At 48.8% G+C, this 15,103-nt stretch overlaps 1 protein-coding gene across 1 annotated transcript in view; it reads right to left on the bottom strand.

Moving 5' to 3' along the window:
* The window catches only part of Rgs9 (regulator of G protein signaling 9), a 73,743-nt gene that overhangs the window by 35,060 nt on the left and 23,580 nt on the right, over positions 1-15,103 (bottom strand). Inside the window, exons 7-8 of the mRNA XM_028865244.2 lie at positions 13,892-13,968; positions 8,535-8,616 (exon numbers count right to left, since the gene is read on the bottom strand). Of these exons, the coding sequence (XP_028721077.1) occupies positions 8,535-8,616; positions 13,892-13,968 (159 nt within the window). The remainder of the gene's footprint in view (positions 1-8,534; positions 8,617-13,891; positions 13,969-15,103) is intronic.

Below are 15,103 nucleotides of genomic sequence, written 5' to 3'. Positions count from 1 at the left end.
AGCACTCGACATAGTGGGAAGGGGAAGGGAGGGAGGAGGAGAAGAAGGGAGAGAGAGGGAGGAAGGGAAGAAGAGAAGGAGGGAGGAAGGGAGAGAAGGAGGGAGGGAGAGAAGAAGAGAGACAGAGGAAGGGAGGGAGGGAGGGAGAGAGGGAGGGAGGGAGGGACAGATGAATGCCTTTCCATCACCATAGGAAAATGGATAGATGGGTGGATAGATGACAGATGGGATACATTGTGAACAGATAGATGAATAGATGGATAGATAACAGATGGCATAGATTATGCATGGATGGATGGATGGATGGATGGATGGATGGCACTGAAACTTGGTAAGGCTTCACTGCAATTGATACATGGATTCCTGATTCCTCCTGTGGGTCTCCTTCACCATACCCCACAGTTGCTACCTGGGCTGGGTTAGAAGGAAGCAAGTAGTGTTTTAGTCATCCCAGCCCTGATTTTGCTGTTTCCTTGGTGTGCCAAACATCTAGAACAAAGGTTCTCAACCCATGGCAGGGTCAGACGACTCTTTCACAGGGGTCGCCTAAGACCAATGGAAAACACAGATATTTACATTATGATTCATAACAGTATCAAAATGACAGTTCTGAAATAGCAACGAAAATAATGTTATGGTTGGAGGTCACCACAACATGAGGAATTACACTAAAGGGTGGCAGCATTAGGAAGGTTGAAAAGCACTGTCCTAGAAGATATACTTCCCCCTGTATTCACTGGCCCAGCCGCCTGAGAAGCAGAGGTAATGCCTCCTACCTGACAGACACTTCTAGGATTTAGCAAGACGGAGTATGACACTGTCAACAGAGAGTAGTTATCACTGAACTAGGGCCTGGACTCGTTTACGGCCATGCATGCGAAGGTATAACCAAACCTGCGTCAGCAATCCTTGTCAGTTCCCACTTCCTCTGGTTAACCCCCCACCCCCCCACCCGCCGGCACCCTGTCTCACTTGGCCTCTCTCATCGACTCGAGGCCAGCAATTGAGGTTTTTCACTTCCTTCTGTACAGGCAAGTGTCGGCACATTTTATTAATGAGGCTGACTTCATGCGGCAGGGAAAAGGCTCTCTCACCACCAGATCTGGTCCCATCAGCAGGATTGAAAACATTTTCAGTCAGCGGTAAGGCTGCTAGATTAAAATCTCGGACATCTGGTTAACTTCAGAAAAACACAAATAATTTAGGTCCCAACCGTTTTGGAGGAGTTGAGATATAAATTGCTTGGTGGTTGTTTTTTTTTGGGTTTTGTTTTTGTTTTCGGAGAATGGGGAACAGAGTCTTTACGTACCAGGTTTGCCTTGAACTCACAATGCACCCCAAATCAGTCTAGAACTCACAATTCTCCTGCCTCAGCCCGAGCTTACAGGCTCATGTCACCATGCCTAGCTCCAATAGTTTTACACTTATTGTATATTTATATTAAAAACATAAGATAGACTTTGATAGAAAGTAAGTTCTGCTATAAACTATTTAATCAAAATAATTGTTGCTAAGCCAGGGAAGTGGCTGAGTGGGTAAAATGCTTACAACACAAGTCTGAAAACCTGAGTTCAATCCCTAGAACACATGTGGAAAGCCAGATGGTGTGGTGCACATCTGTAACCACAGCCCTCCTCCAGCGAGATGGGGGTGGGGGCAGATACAGGAGAATCAGCCAGAAGCTCACAGGCCAGCAAGCCCAGAGTACTCAACACAGCTACAGAAAGAGAGACCCTGCCTCAAAACAAGGTAGAAGGAGAAACCCAGCTCCAAATACTGTCCTCTGACCTCTCTGCCTCCTCTGTGGCAATTGTGTGTGTGTGTGCACTCACACACACAACGTGAATCATTTTTTAAAAAAATGGATATCCTGTATTCAGCTCACTAAATATGACATCCTAGCTCAGCAGGCTACCAAAGGGGCAAATGCTGGGCCTACAGACTATACAAGGAAGAGATGAAAAGAGAAACAGAAAATGTGTGAGAGGAGGGTGAGGAACTGGAGCTCCCACCCTCACCCTAACTGTTACCCATGGACCCTGATCAATACTACCTATGCGCTAGACCCTGGGCTAAATCTTGAGAGGCTAGTGAGTATGACCTGAGACCCTTGCTTTGGGGACCCCGCCCCCCAGAAGATGCAGGGAGGCATTTTCAGTCTTGGGGAAGGGGAAATCCCTTAGTAGTCACAACAAGATAAGTGACAATTATGATAAATGTCACAAAAAGACAACACAGATGTCCTGAACAGCTCTCGAGAGGATCCAACCTCATATGAAGGAGAAGGGAAGGATGTGGCCAGCAGACTAATGCTTTCACCTAAAATGGGCTCCAGAGATTTCCCCCTACATCTGCTACAGAGAAACCCCCACCAGCATAAGTGAGGATGGATTTCACATACAGGCGAACTTCCACGGTGTTTTGTCTAACACACCTACACACCCTCTCAACTTACATATCCATACTCATACACCCATACACATTTACACAGATTCATACCTGCTCACTGCACACTCGGAGCCCACCCCCACAGTGACCTACAGTCATTGTCCAGCTCCTTTCACAGGCACTAGCCGCCTCGGCAGCTTCATGGGGTCCTCTGCTCCAGGCTGAGATGGCTGTTTAGCTGGCTTCACAGACGATAGAAATTAGGCGGCCTGGGGCTCAGTAGTATTAAGTGCATAGTTGAAACCAGCTCCAAGGCCGCCTCTGCTGCCCAGACTCATGGCCACATCTGGGCTTTATTGTTCTGCCACGCTCTCCAGTTCACGCTCACCACCATCCCCCAGCCCCGTAGACTTCCTCACCAGCTCTACCAGACAGACAGACACCTTCCTCTGGCTGTGCCCTCATCTTGGCCTCTCAAGTGGGCAGCAGCCCCTTAAGTCCCAGTTGAAGAGGCTGTAACCCCAACCACTGTCCTCTCCAAACTCTCCCAAATGTTTACAAGTAAGAGCCTCCCAGGTTCGTTCGTTCATTCATTCATTCATTCATTCATTCATCCATCCATTCATCCATCCATCCATCCATCCATCCATCAGGCGGTTAGTATAGTCTTGATCTACTGCAATGACCACCAGAGCAGCTGTAGATACACACTCCGGTCCATGGGTGGGTACTTAATTGAAGATTATCCAGAGCCCGTTGTCAATGTGCAATAAATCAAGGCAACCAGCTGAGGTGCTGCCAGCAGATGCCTTCTGCTCTGGGGTCTCCACACGGGAAGCCCTTCAGAGACGTGTGAGCTGCGAGCTTCCTTCCCTCCTTCGATGGAAGGAGCTGTGAGCACCGGGTGTGACGTCTCAATTACATCCCTTGGGCATAAACAAAAGAGGCAGTTTGCTAACTGCCTGGACGTCTGAGAGTGACATCAACAGGAATCAGCATTCCAGGGTGGCACCAGGACAAGAGCCCTTCTACCAGTCACTCATGCCCACTCTCTAGTTCTCCTCCACGGGCCAACACTCTCTTCCTCCAAAGCCTCGGACCCTTTTGGCTCATGGGTCAGAGAGGATAAGCACAACACTACATTGCTTTATAAACAGAGTAAAACAAGGAAAAAGAGGAAGAAAGATGAGGCTGAGATGAGGAGACGGCTTTAGGTTGAAGAGATGGAGGGGTCTGTTCCAAGCACAGCTCGGCTTGGACGTCACTTCCATGGGGAGGTGTCCCCTGGTGCCTAGTCTGATGCAGGATTCCTTCCTTCTGCAAGCTTGCCTGGCACTCTGTATGTTAGTCATTCATTTGCATAATAGTTTTAGTCATTGTTTCCTTCACTGTCCTATAGTAAGTTCCTTGAGATCGTGAGCCGTGTCTATCCCAGCTCATAAGCCAAATATCCCCATTGCCTCAAGAACAACTAACATAAAATAAACATCTAAAAGTTACAGTTTTTTTTTTAATGGCCACCAGCATCTATCAAGTGTCCCATCCTGTTTTGTGATACAACACTATATGTCAGACTATTTCCTAGGTTAATGAATGGCCTCTGACCATAGCCTTTTAATTGTTTCACAATGTCCCATCACCCCGGATATACCTTAAATTATTTTGCCATTCTCCAATATGGGGCATTTAGCTCAACCTCAGCAGGAAATGGAGAGTGGTTACTTTCTCTGTTGGTATCTATGTATGTGGCTGTAATGAAGACTGTTTAGTTGAATGTTTATTCATGGGACAGCTTGCCTTAGAACAAAGGCCACAAAAGAGCCTTTCCAGAAAGCCAGGCCCGAGTAATGGACTGTACCCTCAGAAGGCACTGAGTCACTGGTGGTACCCAGGTGGCCCAGTGAAGATGAAAGGAAACCTTAAGACAGTTTGTTCAAGAAATCATGTCTCAGGCTGGGGGTGTAGCTCAGCTGGCAGAGTGCTTGCCTAGCATACGTGAAGCCCTGGGTTCCATCCCTAGCACCACATAAATTGGGTAAGGCAAGTGGAGTAGGAGTTCAAAGTCATCCTTACCTACGTGGGGAAGTATGGTGGTATTTTATTTGTACTGAAATGTGATTTTAATTGTATGTTAATAAATAAAGTTGCCGGGGGGGGGGGGGGGGTCAGAGCTATTAGAGCCATAGCAAAAGCTGGGTGTTGGTGGTACGCGCCTTTAATCCCAGATCTTGGGAGGCAGAGCTAGGTAGATCTCTGTGAGTTCAAGGATACAGCCAGCATTGGAGACACCCACCTTTAATCTCAATACCATAGAAGACCTGGAGGTCTGTACAGACAGTGACTAGGCAGTCATGTGGTTGACTTTACAACCAATGAGAAGGCAGAACAGAAAGTCTATATAAAGACAGACAGGAAGTAGGTCCCTTTCGGAGAGGTCTTTTGGCTTAAGAGGCTAGCTGCAGCAGGCAGGTAAGGAAGGCCCTTAGCTCTGATCTCTTGGCTTTCTTCTTTGCATTGGTTCTGTGTTTCTTATTTAATAAGACGGTTGGTTTCATCTACAGGGAAGCCATTTCCCCTGTTCATTTATATTGTGTGTATCATGCTCAGATCCATGTTTTGGACCCATGTCTGATCTCACCCTCTGCTAAGGATGCTTTTCCGGATGCCGCATCAGACCGCTGCCCTTTCTTCACAAGTGCACAGTACGGACTCAGTAATATCTAGCTGGTATTACATGCCCAACACTTCTTTCCTGGTAGTCAAGGCCCAGTGAGGAATTGAAGGATTAAGAAAGAGACGAGTGAGGGGTTGGGGAGATGCCTTAGTGGCTAAAGCTCCTGCTGAGCACCCAGGTCTAGAGTTCAGACTCCAGATCCACATAAGTGATGGATGGGTGTGTCAGCCAGCCTACAGTTCCAGCCTTAGAAGACAGAGAGGGAACCCCTAGAGCAAGCTGGATAGTGAGGCTGGCTACATGAGTGAACTCTGGATTTGACACATGCCTCAGTGAATGAGGTGGAAAAGCAACTGAGGATGAATGTCACACACACACACACACACACACACACATGCGCATGCATGCACACATGTACAATGTAAGCATACAAAGAATTGGAAAGAAAAGAAAAAAAAAGAAACAGACAAATGAACAAGTAAACAGATTATCTGGTAGCTGTGGCCACGTCACACTCTAATCTAACAGGTGGCCACAGTGAGTCCGCAGAGCTCGTGCTCAGCATCCACAGAGCCAAATGCTTGGCTTGCTGTGGCTGGCTCTTTTCCCACTGCGCTGAGGGTTTGTTTAGGTCTCCTGGAGACAGTCTGGCAGTCTGCGGGCTCCAGGGCTCCCTAGGCTTGTCAGACAGATTGCTCTATTCCAGGCAGGAGTGTTCCTTAGACAGAACATTATCTTCCCTGTGCTGGCCAGCAAAAGGTGAAGAGTGTTCTAAGGAGTCAGGGACAGCAGACCCACATACAGTCCTGCTTCATTCCTGATGAAGAGGGGCAGTTTTGTGTCCTCGGCATTTTTAAAAAGATATATTTACTTATTTTATGTATATGAGGCTCTATCTGCATGTACAACTTTATGCCAGAAGAGGGCATCAGATCCCACTACAGATCATTGTGAGCCACCGTGTGGTTGCTGGGAATTGAACTCAGGGCCTCTGGAAGAGCAACCAAAGCTCTTAACCTCTGAGCCATCTCTCCAGCCCTGTCCTCTGTATTTTCAGGCTGCTCCAAGTCTTTCAAAGCTTCACTCTAAACTAGGGTCTCCCATGCTAGCAAAGTAGCCAGGCTTGTTTGAACACAAATGTTAATGTTTACATAGCATGGGTGACTCAGAAGGTTAGAAACAAACTAAAATACACAAGGACATCAAGTGACATTGTCACAGGAGGTGACGGGAGCATAGGACCAAGAGAGAGGGTTGCATAGTTAACTAAGTGTGTGGATTCAGATCCTTTAGCACATAGGAGATATCTAGGTGGACAAATTACAGCATCCAGTGGTGATAATGGTGATGATGGTGGTGATGGTGGTGGTGGTGGTGGTGGTGATGTATGGGATGGTGATGGTGGTAGTGGTGGCAGTGATGTGTGTGATGGTAGTGGTGGTGATGGTGGCGGTGGTGGTGGTGATAATGGTGATGGTAGTGGTGATGATGGTGATGTGTGTGTGTGTGTGTGTGTGATGATGATGATGGTGATGGTGGTGGTGGTGGTGGTAGTGATGGTGATGGTGGTGATGATGGTGATGGTAGTGGTAATGGTGGTATTAGTAGTGAAAATGTGGTAAGTGAAGGAAGTGATGGAAGTAAGATGGTATCGTGTTGACAGATATGGGAGGAAGGGACAAGGTCATGCAGACACCACATCATATGTACTCATATATCTGGCTTACCCTGAGGAGGCTGAGAACTTACATCAGGAAAACCTAGGAGGATCTGAGTGGTCTGTTATGTATTTCTTTCCTCTGGCCTTCTGGGTAAGGGGACCTAGGTGGGGGGAGGGGCCCTGTGCAGCTCATTGAACAGCCTGACCAGTACTTTGTAAGGGCTGCAGCTGTAGTGGCCTTCTCCTATCATGGGGTCTCTGGACAGACAAGGGGGAAGCATTCTCCACGATGAAAGGAGCAGAGTTCCCTCAGTTTTGGTGACACAGGGCACAGGGCTGTGTCAGAAAGCAAGTGCGAACCGGCCATTGCCCCTCATCCTCAGCAAGCAGCTTCTAGAACACGTGAGCAATGTGAAGTGCACAAAACAACCTCCAAAGCTTCCAATGGGGAAGCACTGAGGCCCCAGCACTCTGAGCTCCGTCACCCACAACCGACCCCCAGGAACCTGTGTCAGGCACCTAAAATGTGGTTTTCCGCAGAGACAGAGATAAACCAAATAAGCTACTTGGGAATCAAGCCCAGAACATTCACTTCAGCCACGCAACATCCAAACCACGTACCACAGTGGCTACAGCTTAAGAAAAACCTGTTGGAAATATGCAAAGGTAAGTAAAAAGCCAGACTCTGATGGATTGATGTTGGGTTTTAGCACCATCCCTGACACAATTTGCTTCCTGTTCTGAGCATGTCTGGTCATTTCAGGAGGCAAGGTCAATAGAAGAGGAGGAGAAAGAACATTGGTTCTGAATGTTTCACTTTCTTAAATCTCTGTCACCTCTCCCACTTTCTGTCACCCTGAGGGGAGAGCATATGGACTTGACACTGGAGGAAACTGAGGCAGCAGAGATAACTCTAGTGGAATGCTAGGGAAGGAGACCGCCACTTCCTAATACCGCGATGGGACAAGTTACATCCATTATGGACAGCCTATCTCTTGGAGCCTTTAGAAGTCCCAAAGTAGGATTAGAGAGACGGCTCAGTGGTTAAGAACACTGGCTGCTCCAGCAGAGGACCCAGATCCATTTCTAGCACCACAGGTGGCTCAGAAACATCTGCAACTCCAGTACCAGAGGATCCGACACCCTCTTCTGACCTTCAAGAGCACCAGGCATGCACCTGGCGCTCATTCACACATGGAGGCAAAACATTCAGACACATAAAACGAAAAAGAAGTCCCAAAGCCAAAGAAGGAAGGCGCTCCAAGCAATAAGAAGCTTGAAAGCCTGCTCCATCCTTCCATCCTCCTATCATTCCAGCTGCTGACCTGGACCAAGGGAGGATGAGACAGAGCTGGAGACACCCAGGGCAGCTTTGCCTCTGCAGACTGTCTGTCCTCACAATGTTTTATTTTCCTCACTCGGAACCTGTGCTCCCAGATTTTCTTCTTATATTCTTTTCCCAAACGACAACAAAGATGGCCAAGCCCTCATGACCAATGAGTTGATTCTGGTTGCTCAGGGAAGAGCCACACTTAACACTGGCAGACAAGCCGGAAGCACCCCACCAAGACACAGCAGGAGGCCTCTTCATCCAGGTAGCCCACACTGAACAGATCCTCCCGCTGCTAATCCAATTTGAACCCTGGCAGGTGGGCGGCCAGAGGCAGCTGAGGTTAACTGGGTGCCAGAGAGTGGGGGAGCTCAGAAGGGCCAGGGGAACCCAGTTCTGGAGGGGGGGTTCAGAAGGGACAGGGGAACCCAGTTCTGGAGGTGGGGGGGGGGTTCAGAAGGGACAGGGGAACCCGTACTCACCGGGCTCCGGTGCACCAGCCAGTATGCCTTCTCCTGGCAATCCAGCGCGTACCTGTCGGCCTTATTCCTTTCCTTGCCAGTCCTAAAAAAAAAAAAAAAAAGGAAAAAAGCTATGTTCAAGGCCAGGAGCACTTCGCATCTCTTGGTCTAAGATAGCTTCCGTTCTTGATGCCATGGACCACTTTCCCCATCTGCTCAAACAATTCCCAGGAGCCATGATGATAACAGAGACAGCAAGCACTACTAACATCATGCTTGCGCCCCAGGCACCAATCCAACACGCATTGGGTCATTTGATCCGAGTTAGTTCTCCCAGGGAACTTTCCGACCTCTCAACCTGGTTAGGTCCCTTGTCTTGGTGGGGTCCTGACAGCTTGTCTGTCACTGTTAAGTGCCGAAAACTGAAGTGTTGAAGGCTCTTCTGAGGCTACACTCTCTCTGGGAGTCAAGGGGCTTGTTCTCCTTCTTGGGCTGCAATGATTTAAATGGTGTCACCAGGACCAGCTCCAGAATCAGACCAGTATCACCAACTTCACTACTGGAATGAGCAGAGGTAGGAGCCCTCGGGCCAGTATTTGGCCTCCCCAGGTTCAGACTGGTTTCCTTGCTTTGACAAATATGACCAACATCGGGACAGGCAGGTACCAGTCCACAGCAGAGCTGTGACAGGGCAGTGGTGGTCTCAGAAAGTCTCCCTACCTGTGTGTCCTTCTTTGTCACTCCAGTGAGTTGGTGACAAGTCAGAGCTTTTTCTCAGCCCTGCTGAGGATTTAAAGGTTATCCTGTTTTGTCTAACCACATCCTCTGTGCCACTGCAGGAGGAAATAATGCTGGGCCTCCTCCTCCAGAAGGGAAGAAACACTCATTATTTTGCCAAGGGCACCATTCAGTCTCACTTCCAGGGCTAACTGTGCTCACATTTATTAACGTCTGCTTTTCCAGGCAACAGGCAACATGAGATGACGCACACACCCTCCTCACGACAGAGCCGGTGGATTTATTTCCCCCATTAATGTTCTGTGAATAACATAATAGCATCCAGAGAGCCAGATGGGTGAGCAGTGCCATTCCAGCAGGGTGCTTTACCAACCTCCTCTGGAAATGAAATATAAACACTGTTGCCCCCATTCTCCCTTAACAACTTAATGGATTTTCCACCAAGTTAACCAGCCTGAGTCCTCAGGAGGATGGACCACAAGCAGCCTGAGGCTTGCATGGTCCCTACAATGCTAGTCAGTCTTGTCAACTGAGGCAGTCTCTAATGACTGCAGCAGGCCTTTCTGGCTTTGCTCATCAGCATCTATGTGATACATACGATGGCAGTAGAGCTGGGACAGATGCCATTCAAAAGAGCCAGTACATGAGGAATTCACTTAGGTGAACAGAGGACTTTTGTTCACAATAGCGTTTGTCTAACCTTTTATTCATTCATGGTCTCATTGATCTCCCACTATGTTCCAGTTACTGAGAGTCAAAACATGGCCCCAGCCTTTGAGTAGCTTTTAGTTCAAGCATTACAGGAACCCTCAATAAACAAATAGAGGCTTGCCTATGGTGTTCGGACTACGAGAAAACATTGCAGAAACTATGAAGCAAAAACAAGGACAGTCTCTATAGTGGTTCTGAAATACATCTGCATGCCATTTCCATCGGGGGAAGGGTCCAGTTCCCCTCCCCTTGGGACCCAGTAGGGTTCTGTGCTGGCTCTCACCAACAGAGTGTCAGGCACAATGTGAGCAGATGCTGAGGCTGGACCACAAAAGAAAGAGCAGCCACACTGCCACAAGAGGAGGAAGGCAGAGGGAGGGCTCAGCATAACAAAAAAACCCCGTGGGCCAACCCAGATGGCCCATCTAGTTTTGTGGTGGGATCCTAAATCTGAAATCAGAGGCAGTCTTTAAGTCATGGAGTTAAGGGGAACCTGGTGTCTCAGAAGAGATGAGCCTTTTAGGAATTCCCCATCCCACAGCACCTGGAAGTGAAGAGAGGAGAGAATTTCCCAGGGGCTCGGAGATTTCTCTAGAGCTGGTGGAGGAGGAAGTGGGAGACACTGAGAACAGCTGCGTGCTGCAGCTCCTGGAAGGGTTATGTCAGGGTGTGTGGGTGTCTGGGATTGTCCCACTTAGAGCGCAGAAGTAGAGGAGGGCCTGGAGGGCTGGGGAGAGACACAACTCCATCTCTGTGTTCCTGGGACCAGCTTAGGGCTGGAACCCACTGGGAATGCAAACCTTGGTGCACTGAACAGAATTTAATCATTCTAGCCAAACCAAGGTGACCTTTAACCTCTCCAAGCCTCAGTTTCCCAACTTAAAAGAGATAGCTGGCTGACACATTTCTGCTGCACTAATTTAAAATAAGATGGCACACGTGAACACCAAATGAAGCCTTGTAAACAAGTATTGATGGCATGCTAGAAGGTTCCCTCTGTCTTGCTTTGTCTCAAGTATGCCAGGCAGGAACATGCTAGTGTCTGAGCAATGAGAGATCTCTCACCAGTACCCCGTGGGGGCATGATGGTTAATCTTTACTGTCAACCTGACTGGATTAGAATCACTCAGGAGGTACAGCTCTGGAGATGACCGTGAGGGCGTTTCTAGAAAAGTTTAGCCAAGGTGGGGAAACCTGTCTTGAGCATGGGCTGCACCATCACATGGGCTGCACCATCACATGGGCTGGACTGACTAGAAGGCAAAGGCAAGCTAAGTACCATCATTCATCTCTCTCTACTTCCTGAGTGTGGGTGCCATGTGACCAGAGTCACCCTGTGCTCCTGACACCATGGACTGTACCCCCAAATTGTGGGCCAAAACAAACCCTGCACTTCCATGAACTGGGGTCTCACTTCAATTCCTAGATTTGCATTCTGGGTCCTGAGGTCAGAGAAGGCATGTCAAAATGTGGGTGGCCTACAGTAGGCACAAACGTGTAAGACATGAACCCCATAGGGCCTGCGAGTTGTTCAGGGGGAGAAGGCATTGCTCATTCTACACTTCACACTCCGCTCCAGACACAGAAAACACCCACACAGGGTACTCTCCTGTCTCCTTCCTGCTTAGAACATCCCCCCTGTCCTCCTCAGCTCCCTCCCCCTCTACCCACCATCAACGGCCTTCCTAGCTAAAGGGTTCTGTCTGTTCCAGCAGCTCCCTCCACGAATCCTGCCACGTGACCCTCATCTCACAGTAGTGTGTCCTACTGTGTCACGTCTGCCCGGCATGCTGGACTGTGTCCTTTGGTCCCTAGCTCCAGCCTGGACTTGGTCACATGCAAGCTCATTATGGCCTGATTTAATCAAAGGAAGCCGTGGAACAGGATGATGCGTCAGTTGGTAAAGTATTCGCCTCCCAAGCATGAGGACCTGAGTCTGATCCTCCAGAACCCACATAAAGAGATAAATATTTTTTTTAAAAGCTGGCGTGGTTTCATGTCCTTGTCATTCCACTGGAGAGACAGAGACAGGCAGATCCCTGGAGCTCTCGGGCCAGCCCGCCTGGCTCATCTGGACCCAGAGTCCCAAGCCGGTGAGAGGTTCAGATTCAAATAATAAGGGGGCTGGCACCTGAGGTATCAGTAGGTTACCTTCTAACCTGAGCACACAGACACACAGACACACAGGCACACAGACACACAGGCACACAGACACACAGGCACACAGACACACAGGCACACAGACACACAGACACACAGGCACACAGGCACACAGACACACAGGCACACAGGCACACAGGCACACAGGCACGCACACAGGCACACAGGCACACAGCACAGGCACACAGGCACACAGGCACACAGGCACACAGGCACACAGGCACACAGGCACACAGACACACAGGCACACAGGCACACAGGCACACAGGCACACAGGCACACAGGCACACAGCCACACAGGCACACAGACACACAGGCACACAGGCACACAGGCACACAGACACAGACACAGACACACAGGCACACAGACACACAGGCACACAGGCACACAGACACACAGGCACACAGGCACACAGGCACACAGGCACACAGACACACAGGCACACAGACACAGACACAGACACACAGGCACACAGACACACAGACACACAGGCACACAGACACACGGGCACACGGGCACATGGGCACACGGGCACATGGGCACACAGACACAGACACACAGGCACACAGACACACAGACACACAGGCACACAGACACACGGGCACATGGGCACACGGGCACATGGGCACACAGACACAGACACACAGGCACACAGGCACACAGACACACAGGCACACAGGCACACAGGCACACAGACGCAGACACACAGACACACAGGCACACAGGCACACAGACACACAGACACACAGGCACACAGGCACACAGGCACACAGGCACACAGACACACAGACACACAAGCACACAGACACACAGGCACACAGACACACAGGCACACAGGCACACAGACACACAGACACACCCCATACACACACCACACACACACCACACACAGACACACAGACACACAGGCACACAGGCACACAGACACACAGGCACACAGACACACACACCACACACACACCACACACACATAACACACGCACAGACCCCACACACACACCACACACAGACACACACACCACACACAGACACACAGACACACACACCACACACATATAACACACACACAGACACACAGACATACTCACCACACACACATAACACACACACAGACACACAGACACACACACCACACACACATAACACACACACAGACACACACACCACACACACATAACACACCCCACACACACACCACACACACACCCCACACACACACCACACACACAGACCCCACACACACACCACACATACATACATACCACACACATACACATACACCACACACACATACCACACACACCACACACATACATATACAACACACACACATACCACACACACACACACCACACACATATACTACACACACACCACACACACACCACACACACATACACTATACACACACCACACACACCATACACACACATACACTCATACACACACATCACATACATACATACCCCACATACACACACACCCTACATACATATACACATACACCCCACACACACACGCATACCACATACACACACACACATATACACACCACACACACACATACACAGCACATATACACATACACCACATATACACACACAAACACCTCACACACATATACACACACATATACATACACACACACACACACACCCCTTACACACATATATGCACATACTCCCAAAATTTAAGTGCAGTAAGACAACAGGAAAGCAGAAGGAGAGAGAGGCAGCCAGTAGACGAGACCTGTGACCTTTCCACTCACCGGTACTGCTCTTTGGCCTGCATGATGACAAAATCCCACTTGTAATTGATTTTTTTGTTCAGGAAATCATAATTTTCCTAGAAAAGAATAACAATGTGAGGACAGCAAGCCTTGCAGGACAGGCCACAAACAGCAGGACACACACATCAAGTCACGAAGGACACCCGGGCTCTCCACAGCCCAGCGTCTCCCACAGCCTCACCTTCCTTGGTTTCATTTGCTTTGTTTAAAATAAATCTATCCCTCCCAAAAAAAGCCAGGTGGTGGTGGTGCACGCCTTTAATACTGGCACTCAGGAGACAGAGGGAGGCAGATCTCTGAGTTCAAGGCCAGCCTGGTCTACAGAGTGAGTTCCAGGACAGCCAGGGCTACACAGAGAAGCCCTGTGTTAAAATAAATGAATAAAATAAAATAAAATAAATTATCCCAAGTCTGATGAGGAAGAAAGGAGGTGGGAGGGTTAGAGTAGAAACTATATTCAACAACAGGACTCAAGAACATGGAAAGTGAGCTAGGTCTTGTGGTACAGGTCTGTGACCTCAGTTCCTCAAGAGGCTGAGACAGGAGGATTGTAAGTTCAAGTCCAGCCTGAGTAATACTGTGGGACCCTGTCTCAAAACAAAAAAGTTTTAAAAGAGCTTAGAGTATAGTTCAGAACATGTGCCTATGAGAGAGAGGGGGGGAAAGGAAAGAGAGAGAGAGAGAGGGAGAGAGAGAGAGAGAGAAGGAGGGAAAGAGAAGAGGGAGGGAAGGGGGAATGGAATGAGGAGGGGGAAGGGGAGAGAGGAGAGGAGGCAGGAAGGAAGGCGGCCTGCAAACTGTGATGACACTATCACAATGAAATCCAATATTTTATGCTATTAATATATGCTAATAAAGAATTCCCAAGGATTACTCTGACTTGGTGTGATGGATGAATAAGATTTGAAAGAATTAAAACTCATAAAGAATATTGCCCTCCAACAGATATATTAGCCTTATGTACTGGGTTGGAAAAGGGAATCTCAATTAAAGAATTGCCTTGATCCGATTGACTGTGGCACATCATCTTGTGGGATGGTTAATTGATGTATGAATCCCAGCCCACTCTGGGTGGTACTGTTCCTACACAGGTGGTCCTAGGCAGGTGATCTTGAACTATATGAGAAAACTAGCTGAGCATAAGCCAGAGAGAAAGACAATAAACAGCATTATTCCTCTACAACTTGTACT

Source organism: Peromyscus leucopus, chromosome 8b (assembly GCF_004664715.2).
Source record: "Peromyscus leucopus breed LL Stock chromosome 8b, UCI_PerLeu_2.1, whole genome shotgun sequence".
Classification (NCBI taxonomy): domain Eukaryota; kingdom Metazoa; phylum Chordata; class Mammalia; order Rodentia; family Cricetidae; genus Peromyscus; species Peromyscus leucopus.
The sequence above is the reverse complement of the archived record's forward strand: the minus strand, read 5'-3'. Positions and strand labels throughout refer to the sequence as shown.